Raw genomic sequence first — 19,894 nt, forward strand, 5'->3', positions numbered from 1 at the left:
TGGGCAATTCTGTTTTCTTTCTTTAGAAAGAGAGGCAGAGAAGGGGAGGGTGGAGCAGAGGGAGACAGAGAGAGAGAATCCTAAGCAGGCTGCACACCCAGCACGGAGCCTGACATGGGGCTCAACCCCATGACCCTGAGATCATGACCTGAGCTGAGGTCACGAGTCAGGTGCTCAAGCGACGGGCCGCCCAGGGCCCCCAGCTGGATGGTCCTAACGCTGGCCTCACCTGGCCTCACCTGGCCTCACCTGGCCTCACCTGGCCTCACTCAGCTGTAGTCGTGATTGGCCATCTAGGTGGTTCTGCTGATGGAGGACGGAGGAGGCTGGTTGAGTGCACGTGGGACTCCGTCCAGAGGGTGAGCATGGAGGCTGAATGACCTCTCGACCCCTGAACTTGGAAACGAAACAAGATCACTCTTGCTACTTCCGCAGGTCCGTCACCAGGCCAGGCCACGGTTCAGAGGCCCAGCCCTTCTGGAAGAAGCTGCAGAGCATAATGGCCATTGGGGGAATCTCCCACAAAATACTTCGACTCCTCAAACACTAGGCATTGCTCACCGTGTCTCATTCAAGCCCGAAGCCCAGGATCTCATGATCTGCAGGTTCGGCTCTTGTCGCAGAGGTCTGTGCAGCGGGACAAGTCACCTGTGCCTCCCTGCGCACACACCCAGCATGTGCTAGGGAGACGGGGGTGACCCAGCGGACGCTCCACCCGACAGGCGTGGACTACGAAGCACGGATGCATTGCTGGCTCGCCGCGGCCTGAAGCCCGCGGGGTGGTGGTCCCATTCCCTGTCCAGGGCAGTGCATCCACTTTGATTGGAGCCTGGTTCTGCTCCTTGCAAGGGGCCCACGGATGCAGCGTCCTCCTGGGAGGACACCCAGTGTCCCCCTGGGAGGGGCCCCCAGCCCACTGGTCTCTTCCCCAGAAGGAGCGGCCCATGTTTGCTGCTCAGTGGCCTCAGCACGACAGTTGCCCACAGGAACGGGGTCCCCAGACAGCTCTTACTGCATTTTGAGCTATCTCAGTCCCTTTTGCTCCAAGCCGGTGCTGTTTGTGCCGACATGAATTTCCCGAGAAGGGTCCACTCTGTGCGTGCGCTGCCATCTGTATATCCCTCCTCCTGTTGACTGGCACTTGCCACGTTTTTGCTGTTGTAAATAAAGTTGCTACAAACATTCTTGGATGAGGCATTTTTTTGATGTATGTTTTCATTTCTCTTGGACAAAGCTCTCCTCCTGGGCCGCAGGGTGCCTGTGTGTAAGCCGTCAACACTCGTAAGTCGGAGCTCCAACCCCCAGTGAGACTATTCGGAGCCCGGCCTACGTGGGCCGTAATTAAGGCTGATGAGCTCATAAGCGTGGGGCCCCAATCCTATAGAACTGGCGAACTTTATGAGAAGAGGAAGGGAGGCTAAACTCCGTCCCGTGAGGACGCGGAGAACGTAGCCATCCACTGGCCGGGCGGAGAGCTCTCCCCAGAACCTGAAGTCGCCGGCACCTTGATCCTGGTTAGCTGTTTCCGGAGCTCTCACAGGGAAACGTCTGCTGTTGAGGCCAACTAGTCGCGCTATTTCGTCCCGGCAGCCAGAGCACAGTTCTATAGTCTGCTAACCTTTTTAAGAAGGGGCCCAACAGGGCATCCGGGTGGCTCAATGGTTTAGTGCTGCCTTGGGTCCAGGCCGTGACCCCGGGGTCCTGGGATCGAGTCCCACGTCAGGCTTCCGGCATGGAGCCTGCTTCTCCCTCTGCCTGTCTCTCTCTCTCTCTCTCTCTCTCTCTGTGTGTGTGTCTCATGAATAAATAAATAAAATCTTAAAAAAAAAAAGAAGGGGCCAAACATTTTTCCATACTGGCTGTACTATTTTATACTTCCTCAGCAATGCATGGTAATTCTGGTTGCCACGTTCATGCCAACATTTGGGTGTGAGTGTTTTTAATTTTAGCTGTTCTGTTTAAAAGTTTCGCACTGGGGTTTTAATTTTCATTTCTCCAAGGATTAACAATGTTTATTACCCACAATTCTTGGAGGGCACGTGCCCAGGGCTGCACAGTGAGGCCGTGGGGTGGGGGCAGGGAGGAGAGGACAGAGTGTGGGCCTGTGGGTCTGCCTTTATTGGGGTCAAGGCTTGTGGCCTAGGGTTTCAAGGGTTCAATCTTTACTGGTGAATTTGAAGCATGAAAGTAGGAATTAATTGCAGGAAAGGAAACGAAGTGATCAAAAGTTCAGGTCAACTAGTGCTTTTTTAAAAAGAAATTCATGCGTGGGTGGCCTCATGGCTTCTCATCTGGTGTGTAGCTGGCAATGTGTTTCCTAGGGATGGATGTCTGTGAAGCGATGCCTTGGCAATCAAAAGCTTACATTATAAAAATTACATTATAAAAAGGTAATTACAACACTATACGTGGGTTTTAACTATATATATGTGTCTATATATTTTAAAGATTTTATTTTAGAGATAGGGAGAGCAAGCGGGAAGGGGGAGGCAGTGGGCAAGGGACAAGCAGACTCCACCTTGAGTGCAGAGCCTCATGTGGGGCTTGATCCTACAACCCTGACATCATGACCTGAGCCGAAAACACCCAGCTGACCAAGCCGACCAGTCACCCTACACGGGTTTTTTAACAAGTTCATTTCTAATGTTTTGCTCCTAGCCAAAAAACAATACACTACTTTTTCTTTATGATTTTATTTATTTGAGAGAGAGACAGTGAGGAGGGAGACAGAGAGAGAGAATCTGAAGCAGACTCCACACTGAGCACAGAGCCGGACACAGGGCTTGATCCCGTGACCCTGAGATCAGGACCTGAGCTGACACCGAGAGTCAGATGTTCAACAGGCTGAGCCACCAGGCGCCTCTAAAGAAATACACTTATTTTCCTATGTCGATCTTTATCCTACAATCTTGCTAAATGCACCTATGTATTCTAATCGTTCCGTGATTCCTTAGGCTGTTTTGTGCAAACAACCTGCTCAGCTGTGAAGGCACACAATTTTGTTCTGACAGTTATTCCTCTTAGTTACTGCTTCACTAGCCTACTACTGTGCTGGCCGGGATTCCCTAAAAAATGTTGAGTACAAGTAGTGAAAGTGGAAACATCTGCTTTTTTTTTTTTTTTTAATATTTTATTTATTTGAGACAGAGAGAGCGGAAGATGGGGCTAGGAGCCGACGTGGGGGGCTCATCCCAGGGCCCGAGGGTCACGACCTGGGCCCAAGGCAGAGGCTGAGCCACCCGAGCCCCCGGGTGCCCCCTTTGCAGCTTGACGGGATGAGCACTGGGTGTTATTCTGTATGTTGGCAAATTGAACACCAATAAAAAATAAATTGATTATTAAAAAAAAAAAAAAAAAGAAAGCCCGACCCTCACTGTCCCCTGGTGCCCTGCTGGTCTGCACGGTGACCCCGACCTGCTCTCCCGGGACCGCAGCGCCCCCACCTGCAGCCCCGGGCGGCCCGCGGGGGCGACGCTGACGTCACCCCATCTCAACCTCAGCCTCCTCTGGGCGAAATGACGTCACCGCGGCCTCCAGTTGTCACGGGAGCAGATGACCAAGTAGTTCTCACTGCACAGCAGAGACGGGAAGATTGAATTATTACCGAAAAGCAGAAGTAGGTCCTGCTCCAGAACCCTGGAGCCACCCACAATGTCACCCACGATCCTCACGCTAGGGTGGGCCGGCCCCGCGCCCCCACCCTGCGGGCCCCGCCCACCCCAGGCCCCGCCCACCTGCCCCTCAGGCCCCGCCCCTCTGCCCCGGCCCCGCTGCCTCCTCCACCCGGCCCCGCCCGAACCGCAGCGTCGGCGCGCACGAAGGCGGGCCCGTGGACTGCGCCTGCGCGGGGCGCTGGTCCCCAAGCCAGGGCCTTTGCCGAGACGGGCCTGAGTGACTGCGCCTGCGTGCGGCCGAAGGCGGTGGTTCCGTTCTCCCGACGAAGGAGCCAGTACGACTGCGCAGGCGCGGGGCGCGGGGCCCAGGGAGGGGCTGCGTCCGCGGCCGGCCGGCCCGTACTGCGCCTGCGCGGGCCGAGGGCGGCGGCTCGGGCTGCTGGTCGGCGCTGTCCGCCCGTGCGCCCCGGCGAGAAGGCGGCTGAGGTAGGTTTCCCGCGGGCCGCTCGGCGGCTGCACCGCGCTGGGGCGGGACGTGCCGAGCGAGCGCTTCCTGGGCGTGTGCGCTGCCGGCGCCCCAGGCCGCGGCCCCGGGAAGACCCCCAGCCTCCCGCCTGCGAGCCGGGCGCTGCGGCGGCTGACCGCGGGCTCCGGGACCGCCGGCCACGCCCCTCCCGGCCCCGCCCCGCCCTCCGGCCCCGCCCCCGCCCCGCCCTGCGGCGCCGCGCCTCTCCCCGGCCACGCCCTCCCCGAGCCGCGCCCCCGCCCGCCCGCCCGCCGCGCCCCTGCCCCCCAGGCTTCCCGCCCCGCCGCTAGTCCCCGGGTGTCCCGGTGATCCTCCCCCGCGGGCGGCTGACCTGGCTGGCCTGGCCCGCCCTGCCCGCGCCCCCAGCCCGGCCCGGCTCCGTCCCCCCTCGGCCGCCCCCCCCTCCCGGCCCGGCCTCCCTCCTCCCGTTGGCCCCCAGGCCTGGCCCGGGCTCCGTACCTACTACCTCCGCCACCCCCCACGGCCCCAGCCCGGCCCAGGCTCCCTCCTCCCCGCCCCGGGCCCCCCAACCCCCCTCGGCCCACGCACCCCCGGGCCCCCAGCCCGGCCCAGGCTCCCTCCTCCCATTGGCCCCCGAAGCCCGGCTCGGGCTCCGCCCACCCCCGTCCCCGCCCCCGCCCCCGCCCCCGTCCCCGCCCCCGTCCCCGCGCGCGCCTAGGAGGATGCTCTGTGCACGTGTAGCGTTTGCGGCTGACCTTGATAACCCCCGCTGGGTGTTTTGCCTGCAGAACCGGGTCTATTCAAGACTGGCAGGGGCCGCGCGTGGTGGCCGCCCATTGGCCGGGCTGTTGCCGGGCAGGAGGAAAACCTTCCTTCCCCCGCGGCTCGGCCTCCGCCCGCTGGGTGTGCGCGCAGCTCCCCAGCCCGACTCCCGCCTCCGTCCTAAACGACGCTCTTCTCTTGACTTTTATGTTGTAGTTACAGCTGTCCCAGAAGTGAGTATTAAGTCTCCATCAGTGAGGCATGCATTTCAAACAGAATCGTTTGTGTGATAAAAACACGTTCATCTTGGAGCACAGTATGGATTGCACTGTCCTTGGGGAAAAAATGAGAACTGAGAACGAGAGGCGAGAAGCCTCTGCAAGATGTGCACTTCGGTGCCCATTACTGGAAACACTCGGAAGCCCCAGATGGTCTTGACCTGGAGAATAAAGCAGCCAGTTATTTTACCAACAAAATGGGTTTTTCCAGAAATGACAGGAATTGCCGTGTCAGATACGCAAAATTGAAGGCAAGTCTGGCTAATGTAGGGAGAGGAAGGTTACTTTACAGAGAAAAAGGAGAAAGGTGGAAGGAGCCGCTTGGAAGGAAAATCCATTGGAGGAAAGTGAGTGTGGGGTGGTGACAGTCTCCCTGGCTGGACTGTGACACTGTGACAGTCTTCCTGGCTGGACTGTGACCTGTATGTAAAGACCACGGACATTGCAGAGAGCACGGCTCAACCACCAGCCCCGGGACGCTTAGATGGAGGAAATGCAGTGTTTGTAAGAGCTGCGTGACATTCCGCATTGGGCTGTAAATGCCTGCCATGACTCTCCAATGGACTGTAGCACCGTGACAGTCTCCCTGGCTGGACTGTGACACTGTGATGGTCTCCCTAGCTGGGCTGTGACAGTCTCCCTGGCTAGGCTGTGACACTGTGACCTTTGGCTGGACTGTTGCCTGGGTAGGAGATGGTCCTCCTGCCCTGTAGTAAAATGAGCTTTTCGCCTGTTGGATCTGGAAGGATTGGAGGGTGTCAGCGCGCCCCCTGCTGGCCTCCTGACTCCATTTCAAATGAGGTTTCCTTTTTTTTTTTTTTTTTTTTTTAAAGAGTTTATTTATTTGTTCATGAGAGACACAGAGAGAGAGAAGCAGAGACACAGGCAGAGGGAGAAGCAGGCTCCACGCAGGGAGCCCGACGTGGGACTCGATCCCAGGACTCCAGGATCCGGCCCTGGGCTGAAGGTGGCGCTCCACCGCCGAGCTACCAGGGCTGCCCCACAGTAGGGATTTTAATTGGAAGGAAAGATACCAGGGTTCCAAGAAGAGATGTGATATTGGTTTGTTGTTTTAAATCAATCCAGTAATCTAACAGAAACTCAGGGTGTTCATTCAGCAAATAAGACCAACACTTTTGTAGACTAATGAAGAAAACACACACTATCAGTTCATAAATTTTAAACACTTTCCATTGTTTCTGTAAAGAATTATATTTTTTAATTTTATTTCTATTTCATTCTTTAAACACTGGTTTTAGTTCCATTTGATGTAGGATCTTTATTATGGACTTTAGAAGTAAAGTGAATATAACAAAGTATTTTCTCATTCTCTCTCTCTTTAAAAGTAGAAATGGAGGGGAAAATGAAGTATTAAAAGTGGCAGCTATGCGGCAGATCCTAAGAGAACCATGGCAACACCAGGTGACTGCCCCCGAGATGAACCGCAGGTAATTTTAGTTCTAATGTGTAGGAACCTGAATGTAAAGACCACGGACGTTGCAGAGGGCACGGTTCAGCCACCAGCCCGGGGACGTTAGATGGAGGAAATGCAGTGTTTGTGAGAGCTCCGTGACTTTGCGCACCGGGCTGGGAACGCCTGCCACCAGTCTGCCTTTGGTACCTGTGCTGCTCAGGCAAGCACGCTGTTGAAGTTGCTTAATGAAGTCCCAGGCATAGTAGCTTAAAAGCAGCCTGGACACATTAGAAATGATTTATTTATTTGTACTTTTTTTTCTGCCTGAGACACATATCTAGTTTCCTTCAGGTTATCAGTAAAAAAAAAAAAAAAAAAAAAAATTATACTAAATTTCAAGGATTTTGGATTATATAAAATTAAAAACCAGATGCATAGTCTTAACAAATATTGTTTTTAAAAAAATCAAACATTTTCATATCTGTGATGTAAATTTTAACATTTTTTCCCTCTATCCTTCCAGTGTTTGTTTGATTTGGGTTTTTATTCATAGGAATTTGATACATAGTTGGGTCATTTCATTAATCTTTTTCTTAAAATTAATCATAAAACTTTTAAATTCCATGGTTGCCCTATTCTTCCCTTCAGAAATTTAAAAAATATTTCAACATTTACAAAATATATTGTAAACATCAAGTACATATCACAGAGAAGTGAAAATTTGTGACATTTTGTCGTATGCCTTAGGATGTATGTGTGTACGTATATGTACGTATTCTGGAGGAAACCATAGGTGATGTTTTTTTTGTTGTTGTTGTTGTTTTTTTTTTTCATAGGTGATGTTTTCCCTAACTTCAGCCCCATTCTTCTTCCTGTCCTCTTCTTCTTTCCTTGTCTAAGTGGCATCATATTCTGTGTTATCTGCAACCTGTCTTTTCTACTAATACTACTTCCAGGGGTTTGCCCTTGAGTGTGTGTTGAGGTAGTTCAGTCCTATAGGATGCTTCTGTAGCGTGCTCCTCAGACAAACGTCACATTTGTGTGGGGGTCTGTTGCAGTCTTGCGGTTGTGTAGTAGGTGTGTATGGCACGTTTTATTTATTTCTCTCGGACACGTAATGTCATTTCCAGTTTTTCTCTGTTTCAAACAGTGCTGGAGTCCGTACCCTTCTACACGTCTCCTTGAGCATGTGGGCTAGGGCACACACCTAGTAATGGCATCGCAGCGTGGAAGGGACTGTGTATTTAGATAACGATCAATTGTTCTCCAGTTTACGGGTCTGCCAGTAGCTTATATAGTACTTGTTAACACGTGAGAGCATCAGATTCCTTTTTTTCTTAATCTTTGTTTAAATTCAATTAATTACCATAGTGTATTATGAGTGTCAGAGGCAGAGGTCAGTGACTCATCAGTTGTTTGTAACACCCAGTGCTCGTGACATCCCGTGCCCTCCTCAGTGCCTGTCCCCAGTGACCCTGTCCCCCACCCCTTCTCCTCCAGCGACCCTCAGTTTGTCTCCTGTGATAAGAGTCTCTCAGGGTTCGTCTCCCTCTCAGATTTCGTCTTGTTTTGTTTCCCCTCCCTTCTCCGTGCCCCTCTGTGCTGTTTCCTCTATTCCACGTATGAGTGAGATTGTGTGATAACTGTCTCTCCCTGGCTGACTTATCTCACTCAGCATCACACCCTCCAGTTCCATCCACATTGTTGTAAATGGCCGAGTGACACCCGGGGTGCGCAGGGACCACGTCTCCTCCCTCCAGCATCTGTCCATGGACATCGAGGCTCTTCCCACAGCGCAGCCCCTGTGGACACGGCCGCTGGGAACGCGGGGGTGCAGGTGCCCCTGCAGCTCACCGCCTCTGACCTGTGGGGTAAATACCCAGTAGTGCAATTGCCGGGTCATAGGGCAGGAGAACATCAGACTCTTAAAGTTTGCTCAGCCTGATGAATTAGACGTGGTATCTTATTATTTTACTTTACTCGATTATTTGTGAGTCAGTCATGGTTGTATTTCAATAACCATACTTTAGGTTTAGGGTTTTATCAGTTTTATCTTTTCAAAGAACTGGTTTTGTCTTTGTTGACTTTATCTTTGTTCATCTGCTTTCTTTTTATTGATTTCTGCTTTTATCTTTATTTCTTTTATTCTCTGGGTTTAATTTTCTCTTTTTGTAGCATCTTGTGATGAAAGTTTGTATCACTGATTTAAACCTTTCTTCTCTAATATATATTTTTAAAGCTGTAACTCTTCCTCTGATCATCAGTTTGCTGTCTGTTATCCACTTAATACATTGTATTTTCATTGTTGATCAGTTAAAATACTTTATGTCACAATGGGAATTAGAAAATTTCTAGGCTCTTCAGAAGTGTGCTACCTATTTCCAGACATTTAGGAATTTTTATTTATCTTGTTATTTAATTTTGGTTTGATAATGTTTGGTCAGAAAATATACTCTGTAAAATTTCAGTTTTTGGAAATTTATTCAGTTTTGCTTTGTGGCCTAGTCAGATGGGCTGTTTTGGTGAATGTTCTACATGTACTTGCAAAGAATATGTTTTCTGTAGTTGGTGGTTTTCTGTAAATGGTTGTTAAGATCAAATAGGTTATTAATATTGTTCAAATCTTTGTGTCCTTTTTGACTTTTTGCCCATTTGTTGTGTCAATTACTGAGAGAGATGAGCTTCGAAAATTTCCACTGTGGGGGCGCCTATGTGGCTTAGTCAGTTAAGCAGCCAGACTCTTGTTTTTGGCTCAGGTCATGATCTCAGGGTCCTGGGATCAAGCCCCATGTTGTCCTCTGCACTTGGCAGGGAGTCTGCTTGGGATTCTCTCCCTCTGCTCCTCCCCACACTCGCCTAGGCACTTGCTCTCTGTCTCTAAAATAGGTAGATAAATATTTTTTAAAAATTTCCACTATGATTGTAGATTTGTCTATTTTTTTAATTTCCTTTTGACTGTTCACTTTTTGCTTCACATGTTTTACATCTGTTACTTAGCACATACATTTAGGATAGTTTTCATTTTCTCAACTAATTGACTTTTATTTTTATGAAGTCTTTCTTTTTACCTATATTTCCCGGCTTGCATCTATTTTGTCTCATATTAATATAGCTGTGCCAGCTTGGTGTACAGCATGGTATACAGACACCTCTATTTTGAATCTAAGTCCTTATATTAAAAACTTTTCTCTTTAAAAAAAAAAAAAAAGCTTTTCTCTTGTAAAGAGCCTGTAGGCAGGTCCTTTTTCCCTGTCAGGTAATTTCTGCTCTTTAGTTTGAGTATTTAATCCATTAACATTTAATGTAGTGATGGATACAATCAAGTTGAACATCTTGCTATTTGTTTTCTCTTTCATCTTTGCACCTTTCTTGCCTCCTTTTGGATTAATGTAATATTGTTTATAATTCCACATTCTCTCTTATGTTGGCTTCTCACCTGTATCTTTTACTAATACTTTGGTGGCTACCCAGCAAATTGTGATATTCATCTTTAATGTATCCCAGTTTTTGTTTTGACCACTTCACAATGTAAGAATCCTCCAAATTAGTTTCATTTACTAGGCACCATTTTTGTGCTATTTGTGCTATTGTTGTAACATATTTTACTTCTATATATGCCATGAACCCCACGGTCAATTATTAGTGTCTCCTTATATATACTACTAACAGTCTTTCATGAGAGTATAAAAAATAGTCTTGTTTCCCCACTTTTCCTGGTGTTTCTACACCTATCACTCTGGCAAAAATGAAAGACCATGTAATGCCTGTTGCTGGTGAATATTCAAGCAGAGGGTACTCTCTGCTTTGATGATGAAGCATAAGTGCAACACCCTTTATGGAAAGAATGGCAAATGCATGAGTGAAAACCATGCGTATTTCTCAGTCCTGATAATCTGTTCCATAGAAGTCAAATGTCATTACATAAGGATAAATGTGTGTAGGTGTTGTGGCTGCATGTGGTGGAAAATTGGACACCAAGAGCAAGTCCGCTAATCAAGGATGGTGGAAGACTCAGGAAGAATTCCTACCGTGGAATATTCTACAGTCATTGAAAATGATAAGTTACAGTTCTAAGATTTGGGGTGTTTTTCACAAGGTATTATGTGAGTAAAAAAACCAAAATAGGAAAAGGGTTTGTGACATCCTTCACAGAATAGTGTGTCAAAAGAAAAACTGCATGTGTATGAGTGTGTGTGAGTGTGCACGTGTGTGTGTGCAACCCGAGCTCCGAGAGGGCACGGCGGGGTGCATGCCAGTTGAGTATGACACCAGGTAAGGATTAGGGGTGGTGGTGAGAGGGTTATGGTGTGGGTGGAGCAGGGACAGGGCATGGAGGGTGAGCTAAAAAGAAATGATGCTGCATGGAACTAATCAGGTTACTGTAGTAGGAAAATAGGCAACTAACAAAAAAGATGACCAGTAAGTACTTGAAACACATGTGTGGTCTCACTAATAATTGAAGACAAATGGAACTGACCAAGACAGACAGGGTCTCCGCATCATATTGACAGAGATTTGAGTGACGTCGCATGCCCACGGTTGATCAGGGTGTGGGCAAATCATTCGGTTACTCACATGTAGGTCGGAGGGACCACCGTTCTGGAGGGTATTTGGTGATGATATCCAAAGTTATGAAAGTACATGGCATCTTAAACTGCCAGTTTCCCAGTCAGGAATTTATCCTAAGAAAATTGTCATGGGTAGACCAAATGATACGTGTTTAAAAAAGCTCGTCTTAACATAATTTGTAATAATATAAACTGTAAAGAGTTTAAGGGTACACGACTAGGAGACTGGATAAATGAGTTATGATAATTCATAGGACAGAATACTATCAGATATTAGAAATGTAGCATTAGGAGTAATTTAATGAGGAAAAATATTCAGAATTTAGTAAGTGGGAAACATTTCACAAGGCAGAATTATATGATCCCAGTAAACACCCTGTACACACAGGCTGTATGTACACCTAAAAAGGAGCCTGGGGGCATCTGGGTGGTGCAGTCAGTTGAGCATCTGACCCTTGATTTTAGCTCACATCATGATCTCAGGGTCGTGAGATTGAGCCCCATATTGGGCTCTGCACTCAGTGGGGAGTCTCCTTTTTTTTTTTTTTTTAAAGATTTTATTTATCTCTTCATGAGAGACACAGAGAGAGGCAGAGACACAGGCAGAGGGAGAAGCAGGCTCCCTGCAGGGAGCCAGATGTGGGACTTGATCCCAGGACCCTGGGGTCACAGCCTGGGCCGAAGGGAGACACCCAACTGCTGAGACCCCCGGGCACCCCTCAATGGGGAGTCTCTTTAAGATTCTCTCTCCCTCTCCCCCTCTACTCAAGGTCTCCCTCTCCCTCTCAGATAAAGAAATCTTTTTTTAAAAAACCTGGAAAAATATGAATGTTAATGTGTTAACCATTATTATTTCTAACCAGTGGGCGAGATTACAGATGGTTTTAACTTTCCTCTGTGTATGCTTGTGCCTTCACACATCTTCAAAGGAACACGAGTTACATGTATGTTTAGGGAATTTGTTTAAGGCGTATACACGGGGACAGGGATGCTTCGCTGAGCTGCAAGCTGTGGTTGGAGTCTCTACCACGTCCAGGGGACGTCTTCCAGAAAAGCCTGTTCTGATAGAAAGTGTGTGGTCCTGAGCAGCATGTGTCAGCAGCAGTGCAGTCCAAGTAAGGCCGGGAGGGTCATGCCAGCTCACTGTCACCTTCCTGAGACCTGCCCAGCTCTGTCCTCGGGTGTGATGAGGTCCTAAGAGCATGACGCCCAGAATTAGGTTCTTTCTCTTGGCGCTGGTCCCCACTTTCAGAATGAGTTGCTGGTGATCAGGGTCAGTCACCACGTAGACACTAAAAGTGCCTCTTTCTTATTTCTTTCTCTGATGTTTTTTGGATGCAAATAATTTTGTACTAGAGATAAAAATGCAAGGAGGGATCCAGATCCCTCGATCCTGCTAGTGAAGATGATCCAAACTATGGGATTAAAGGTGGTCATGTGAATCTTCATTCGAAATCATCCTAATAACCTGTAGCCTCTTGGTTATTAAGATGGAGAGAGAGAGAGAAGCCCATAGTCATCCCCTATTGTTTCCTTGGCTTTGAGCAGGAGGGAGAAGATCACGTGGAGTGCGGTGACCAGGAGCATCTCCAGGAGCTTGTGCACCCGGAAGAGTTTGTGGCCATCGCAGACTACTCTGCCACTGACCAGACGCAGGTAACCCTGTGCGCTTGCTCACATTTAGGGGCCGTGAGGCCTGGGTCCATGTTTTATGGGTTTAGTGTGCTAAATGATGAATTAGATGTAAATTTTGAAGAAGCCATACCAGAATTAAGAAATATTCAGATGTTTAGAGCCAAATGAGACCCGAGAGTAACCCTTTTCTTCCCAGCCTAACAAATTCTGATGCCAGGCTTTAGGCAAGAGATACTTGGGTAAGGAATGGGGAAAGGAGCACCTGTTCAGTTTCTGTTTGGAAACCTGGGTTTAGAACCTATTCTAGTTAATGAAAAAAAAAAAGGCTGTAAAATAAAAATACCGACTTGAGGGACGCCTGGGTGGCTCAGTTGGTTAAGCATCTGCTTCTTGATTTTGGCTCAGGTTGTGGTCTCAGGGTTGTGAGATCGAGTCCCACATTGGGCTCAGCGGGGAGTCTACTGGAGGTTCTCTCTCCTTCCCCTGCCCTTCCCCCTGCTTGCACTCTCTTCCTCAAGTAAATAAATAAATCTTTAAAAAAATATATTGACTTGAATGTTGCTTTTTCTACTCTAGTAAATGAATCAGCTACCACATAGCTCAGTTACAGTGAAGAGGCTATAGAGAAATTCTGTCTTAAGCCATTCAAAAATGTTTACCCTTTCTTTTAAAAAATATCTATTAAGCTGTGCTTTTCTTTCATGTAGATGTTCCACAAAAGTCTCTAAATCTTGATGTCATTTTCAGAAATTGTGAGTTTGTATAATTACCCATTGAGTCCTTTTTGAAATAGCTGTGATTTGGGCCCCAAGATGGGGGAATTTATCACTAAGCCACGATTGAAATACCAACTATGGGTTTCTCTAAATTTTGACTTGTATGTATGGTTTTTTTTTTCCAGCTCAGTTTTTTAAGGGGAGAAAAAATTCTCATCCTGAGACAGACAACTGCTGACTGGTGGTGGGGCGAGCGTGCCGGCTGCTGTGGGTACATACCTGCAAACCACCTTGGGAAGCACCTGGAGGAGTGTGACCCTGAAGACACGTGGCAGGATGAAGAGTACTTCGGCAGCTACGGGACCCTGGTACTGCTTCCCAGACTCCCTGTTCGATGGGCTGGGTGGTGGTTTCCTCTGTCTAGTGTAAAGGTAGCTTCACCTGGGCTGCTTCTCTTCATTGGTTTAGAGCAGGGTTTGCAGAGCTCTTGTTCGGCTTCACAGGCCATGTGGCTACTCAGCATTACCATTGTAGTGCAAAAGAGGCCATAAAGCCACAAGAAATGAGCGTGGCATGTTCTTCTGATTTTTAAAAACCATTAAAAAAATGTAAAGCCATTCTTAGCTTGCAGGCCCTACAAAAGCAGGTGGGCTGGATTGGCCCATGGTGGTTTAAGGATGTTTTTGGAGCAATGGGATTATGAACTTTTCTCAGCATTTACAAAATAGTAACAAATTTTATTTTAAAAATAAAATACAAAAACGTTATACAAGTCAACAATAATACCTCTAAATCACTAACTTACTAGTTTTATTTTTTTCCAGTTTGGATAAAGACTGATAACCTTATGATCCAGACAGCCCGTTTATATCTTAAAGCTAGGTAAAAACAGATGCCTGCGGAATAAACACTGCAGACGTAATGTTGAGTGAAAGAAACAAGACATCAAAGAATAACTTTTGATTCAGTTATATAAGGTTGAAAACAGTGTTAAAAGATGAATGTAAATGATCAGGGAGCTGGTTCCCTGAGAATCAGGATGGTGGTTACTGTTACCAGGGGGTCTGTGATGGTGTCCACCATTGTTTTATTAAATATTTTATTAAAATAAAATAATTGTTACACCAGCAAAATGGGTTTCTTCAGGAGCAGCAGAGGAACTGCAGTCTGGAACCCGCTCAGTGTGGGGAAGCATGGGCCAGTCTGGGGACCCAAGGCAGGGGACTCAGGTGGGGGGACTTTGTTACAGGGAAGGGGGTGGGCGGGCTGTGTGGCGGCTTCTCGTTGGCTGGGCTGTTGCTAGGCCAGCAGAAAATCTTCCTCCTGCTGGGTAAGGGAAAGTAGCCCTGTTCCTTTGGCGTTTGCTGTGGTGGAGTGGTAGTTGTTGAGTATGCACCCCTCAGGGTGTCCCCTTTGCACTTCAGGTGAGGTTTTCTTTCCCAGCTTTCCTGTCCGCAAGGCCGGGGTGGGAAGGCCTGGGGTGCTGGCCGTGTTCTGGTGTTGGTTGCATGCCTGTTTGCTACATTGACAAACTGTAAGGCACTTGCTAGGAGGTAGGTCCTGTTTCATAATTTAAACGTTATAATAAATGAAAGCGCCCTGATGTATGTACATGATTAGAGCTTTCAAACTATTAAGAAAGAGAATTTTGTTGGTTTCGAAAGCACCACGTTGGTGATTTACTTACCTAACAGCTTTGCACCGTGACAAGCGGTGATGTAATGGGCTTCCTCTTACAAGAGTCTTGCTAAACTGCTGCTAGAATTTCTATTGGGTAAATTTGTAAGATGTGCATATGCGTGTTTTTACTGTGGTGGGTCTTGTACGCTTACCAATCATGTGAACGCTCGTTCATAACCACATATCACCAAAGCAAAAAAGATTCCTGATCTTGAAGGTGGAATATGATATTTCCTGATCTTGATTTCCATTTTCTAAAGTCAGGTTGGTCATCTTCTATATTTTGTTGGCCTTTTCTGTTTCTTCTTTTGTTTGGGTAAGCTTTCACATACTTTGCATGTTTTTCTTTTTATTTCTGTCAATTTATATGTTTAATTAGCAAGTTAGCCTGTACCTATGGTATGTATTACACTTACCACTTGCCTCTCTTGTTTCCCAGGGAACTTTTTACCTTTCTGTGGTCTGATTTGTCCTTTTTTTTTTTCTTTGTGGCTTCTGGGTTTTCTGTCCTAATTTGAACGCTTTCTTTACTCCAAGATTATAAACATCCATGCTTTCTTTTTTGCACTTTTGTGACACCATTTTTTTTTTTTAAGAATTTTATTTATTTATTCATGAGAGACACACAGAGAGAGAGAGGCAGAGACACAGGCAGAGGGAGAAGCAGGCTCCATGCAGGGAGCCTGACGTGGGACTCTATCCCGGGTCTCCAGGATCACACCCTGGGCTTCAGGCGGTGCTAAACCGCTGCGCCACCAGGGCTGCCCTGTGGCACCATTTTTAACAATGAAATATTTAAATCAATCTGGAATTTGCTCGTTGTAAAGAATAAGGTAAAATTAGAACTTAATTTTCCCCAAATATCCAGCTGTTCCAGCATCAGTTATTGGATGATCCTCCTTTTCCTGATTACGGGAAATGCATGTTTATCATATATTTAATTTCTAGGATCTTTACAGAAGATTACAGAAGTAATCTCTGTTCTGTTTTGTTAGTCTGTTCATTTCTTCTGCAGTTCCAGATGTTCATTATTGAAGCTTTTGAACATCTGGGAGAACTGGGCCTCTAGAAGTCCTCCTATTTTTTAGTACTTTTATGGCTAGGCTTATCTATCATCTAATTTTTTGAAGCTAATTTTGTTACCATGTGTTATGCACCATTCCCCATGCCAAATTGGCTGGTGTTTTAATTGGTATTGCAGGGAAAGTCTCCATTAACTTAGGGAGAAGTGACATGTTTATAACATTGCACTAACTGTCCTCATTTCTTCCGCCTTACTCTACGTCTCTCAGTTTTAAGGTTTTGACATAGGGTGCTGTATATGTCTTGTTAAATCTATTCCTTGATGTTTTTTGTGTATTACTGGTTTATGTGGTTGGGTACAGTGTTCTATAAGCATTGGATTAAATTGGTTGATAGATTGTTCAAGTCTGTGTCCTTACTGATTTTCTTTCTACTTTTCTGTTGGTTACTGAGATAAGGGTGTTGGAGTCTCTGACTATAACTGTGAATTTGTCTATTTCTTGTTGCGTATCTATTGGTTTTTGCTTCGTGTGTTTTGAAGCTTTGTTATTAGGTACAAAAATGTTTAGAATCATTATGCGCTTTTGCTGAAGTGATTCCTCTGTTACTATGACCTGACCCTGTTCTTCGCAGGGACTATTCTTTGATCTGAAGCATATTTTACGTGGTGATAATGCCACCACTGGGCTTTCTTCCCCTGGTGGCAGCACGGTGCACCTCAGTACCCCAGTTCTGACCTTCTGTTAAGGTGGACTAGTCTAGGCGAGGTGGCCAAGTCTCGATTGTGTCCACTCTGATCCTCAGTCTCTTTGTTTCTCAGTCCTCAGTGGTTTGTGAGGAGCCCGGATGGGCTTGTGAGGGTGCCACGCTGACTTCCTGTCTGTGCTGACGTGTCTGGGTAGCTTCAGTGTCTGCCTCACAGCCCTGCGTGTGTAGGCTGGGTTTTCTGCAGCGTGAGACCTGAGGAGTGACGTGCGGGGGACGGTGCTGTGCGTGCGGCCTTTCCAGGCTCTGACTGCCACCTGTGGCTTCATGAACCATTTGGAGGAGCCTTTCTCTGTTTCCTGGAGGTTGGTGTGATTACCATGGGTGCTATGTTATTTCAGGTTTCATGTTTTTCTCCCTCTGGACGTGGCTGGGGCCCTCGAGCTCCCCCTGAGGGACAGTGGGGTTGTCACCTACCCTCCAGAGCTAGTTTCCTGTGGGGCTTGTGCGCCTCCTCTGGCATCTCTCCTGGTGGCTTGTCCACATTCTCTCTTGGTGGATACTTGGCCAAGTATCCTGATGGATACTGATGGGGAACTGGATGGGAACAGTGGTCAGGAGGGCGGTGTCTGCACCACCTCCTGAGTGGTCCCCTCCTCTCTGTTCACCTGGCTCTCGGGGAGCTGCAGGGAGAAGCTGCAGACAGCATCACGCTGCCTGGAAGGATTCCAAAAACTTCCATTCCATTCCTTCACTGTTGTATTTTTACCTACTGGCATATTTAGGCCTTTCAATTTTTTTGCTTTTTTTTTCCCCTCTTTATTGCTCATATTTTTAGGTGTGGGATGGTGGGGTCAAGGGGTTATAGCTTAGTCTCTGATCTTCCTTCTTAAACCAGGGATCAGCATAGCTCAGATTACAAGCAATGATTCCTAATGTGTATTTCCTCTAGAAACTTCACTTGGAGATGTTGGCAGACCAGCCGCGAACTACTAAATACCACCATGTTATCCTGCAGAATAAAGAGTCCCTGAAAGATAAAGTGATCCTGGACGTCGGCTGTGGGACTGGGATCATCAGCCTGTTTTGCGCACATTATGCGCAGCCCAAAGCAGTGAGTGAGAAATGGCTCTCCCTTCAGCGGCTCCCGGGCTGGGTCCCGGTGAAGCGTCCTTCACGTGCAGAGGCTCCACGTCAGGGGGACGGGCGCTGTGTTCTTGCAGCCTGAGCCTGTCGGGGGTTGTGACATCGGTGGGATAAGTCACAGACCGCACAGAGTAGAGTAGGACACAATAGAGAACGGAGTGGGTTGCGTGTGGCGGGATATGTTTTGTAAAATGTTTATTTCAGTTAAATAGAGAAACACGTGTCCATGTGTCGTGTAGATCCCTTTAAAGCAAGTGTGGGGCTCCCAGAGTTGAAGCCCCACGATGGCCCCCGACGCAGGTGGTTGAAATTCCTAGTTTGCAAGTGAAGCTGCAGGACAGTGACCACTGGAATTCAGCGGCTGTCAGAACCACGATGTAGTGCGCAGGACCTTCCTCTGGCCACCTGGGCTTGAAATCGTCTCAGCCACTGGTACCCTTAAGGTCCGATTGCTCTTAGGCATCGGGGTTACGGGGTATGTTGCTGTGCGAAGGGGACCCCTGCCGCTGGGTCTGACCCAGGAGGGCCCCTGCAGTGGGCGCCCGGCGCAGGTGCAGAGCTTTCTCTCCACCTGCAGCCCCCTGTTGATTTTAGGCAGAAGGTGGAGTTAGGATTAGAGGTAGCTCCCTGGTCAGGGCTCCACTGTTGGAAGTAGCACAGCGAGGCCCGGCTGCCCCGCTGCGCACCCCCAGTCCCTTCTGTCGCTGTTTTCCCTGAGGCTGGTTCTGACTTGGCTGGAGTGATGGGCCCAGGGCAGGTGACAGGCTGCTCTGTGGGTGGGCCGCACACTGATGATCCTTCTGTGACGTGCAGGTGTATGCGGTGGAGGCCAGTGAGATGGCCCAGCACACAGGGCAGCTGGTCATGCAGAATGGCTTTGCCGACATCATCACTGTGTTCCAGCAGAAGGTGGAGGATGTGGTGCTGCCGGAGAAGGTGGACGTGCTGGTGTCCGAGTGGATGGGGACCTGTCTGCTGGTAACGGACGCCGGGACACTTGGAATGGCTGTGGATTGTGCCAAGGAAGGGGGTGTGGATGGGGCCCAGAGGGGCTGTTGTGAGCAGAGGGTCTGGGGAGAGCTATGGCTGTCACGGTGAGGTGAAACCACCTGGTTCTGACATGTTTGGGGTAGGACAGCTGTAAGGCTGGCAGTTCCTACCATTTGTGACAGCACGGATGGACCTTGAAGACATTATGCCAAGTAGAATAAGTCAGACATGGTGTGTGATCTCACTTATATGTGGTACCTAAAATACCAGCGTGAACTAGGAAAAGAGATGAAATTTGCGGTTGGCAGGGGAAGGGAGGCTGAGGGGAGAAAGGACTGGAAGGCCGTTTGTCATAGGTACAGACTGCCGGGTACAAGAGAGGCGGGCCCCGGGCCGTCAGGTGCAGCCTGGTGACTGCAGCAACACTGCTGTGTAACGTCCGGGCCAGTCATCTCGAGAGTCCAGTCGACCCTTGAACAGCGCGGGTTTGAACCATGTGGGTCCACTTAGATGTGGGATTTTCTTGATAAATATGGGGCAGTATAGTAAGTGGATTTTCTTTATGATTTCCTTAACATTTTTTTTTCTCTAGCTTGCTTTATTGTGAGAGCACAGTATACAATACAAATAACATAAAATACATGTTGATTGACTATTTGTGTTACCAGTAAGGCTACAGGACGCCAGCAGCCTATTAGTAATCAAGTTTTGGGGGAGTCAAAAGTTATGGGTGGATTTTTGACTGCATGGAGTGTCAGTGCCCTAGTCCCTGCTTGTTCAAAGGTCAGCCCGTAGATCTGAGAGTTTCTACCACAAGGCTTAGTTGTTGTTTTTTTTTTTCTTTTTCTTTCATTTTCTTCTATTTTTTAAAAAAGA

General features: G+C 48.0%; 1 protein-coding gene and 1 long non-coding RNA gene across 3 annotated transcripts in view; one reads left to right on the forward strand and one right to left on the reverse strand.

Annotated features, from left to right (window-relative positions):
- Window positions 1-2,757: 2,757 nt before the first annotated feature.
- On the reverse strand, window positions 2,758-4,203 carry LOC140621818 (uncharacterized). Its single transcript, XR_012021549.1, has 3 exons — window positions 3,800-4,203; window positions 3,415-3,570; window positions 2,758-3,294 (listed from the first exon to the last, which is right to left on the reverse strand). It is a non-coding gene; the product is annotated as an uncharacterized lncRNA (long non-coding RNA).
- PRMT2 (protein arginine methyltransferase 2) overlaps window positions 3,943-19,894 on the forward strand; it is a 33,819-nt gene continuing 17,867 nt past the window's right edge. The window contains exons 1-6 of one of the 2 annotated variants that reach the window (XM_072807288.1): window positions 3,943-4,100; window positions 6,491-6,589; window positions 12,672-12,779; window positions 13,660-13,842; window positions 17,835-17,996; window positions 18,842-19,006. In XM_072807288.1, the coding sequence (XP_072663389.1) occupies window positions 6,551-6,589; window positions 12,672-12,779; window positions 13,660-13,842; window positions 17,835-17,996; window positions 18,842-19,006 (657 nt within the window). In that variant the 5' untranslated portion in view covers window positions 3,943-4,100; window positions 6,491-6,550. Of the gene's footprint in view, window positions 4,101-4,892; window positions 5,097-6,490; window positions 6,590-12,671; window positions 12,780-13,659; window positions 13,843-17,834; window positions 17,997-18,841; window positions 19,007-19,894 lie in introns of those variants that run through there. The other variant, XM_072807289.1, reaches the window with a different exon arrangement.

This window comes from Canis lupus, chromosome 30 (genome assembly GCF_048164855.1).
Source record: "Canis lupus baileyi chromosome 30, mCanLup2.hap1, whole genome shotgun sequence".
NCBI lineage: Eukaryota > Metazoa > Chordata > Mammalia > Carnivora > Canidae > Canis > Canis lupus.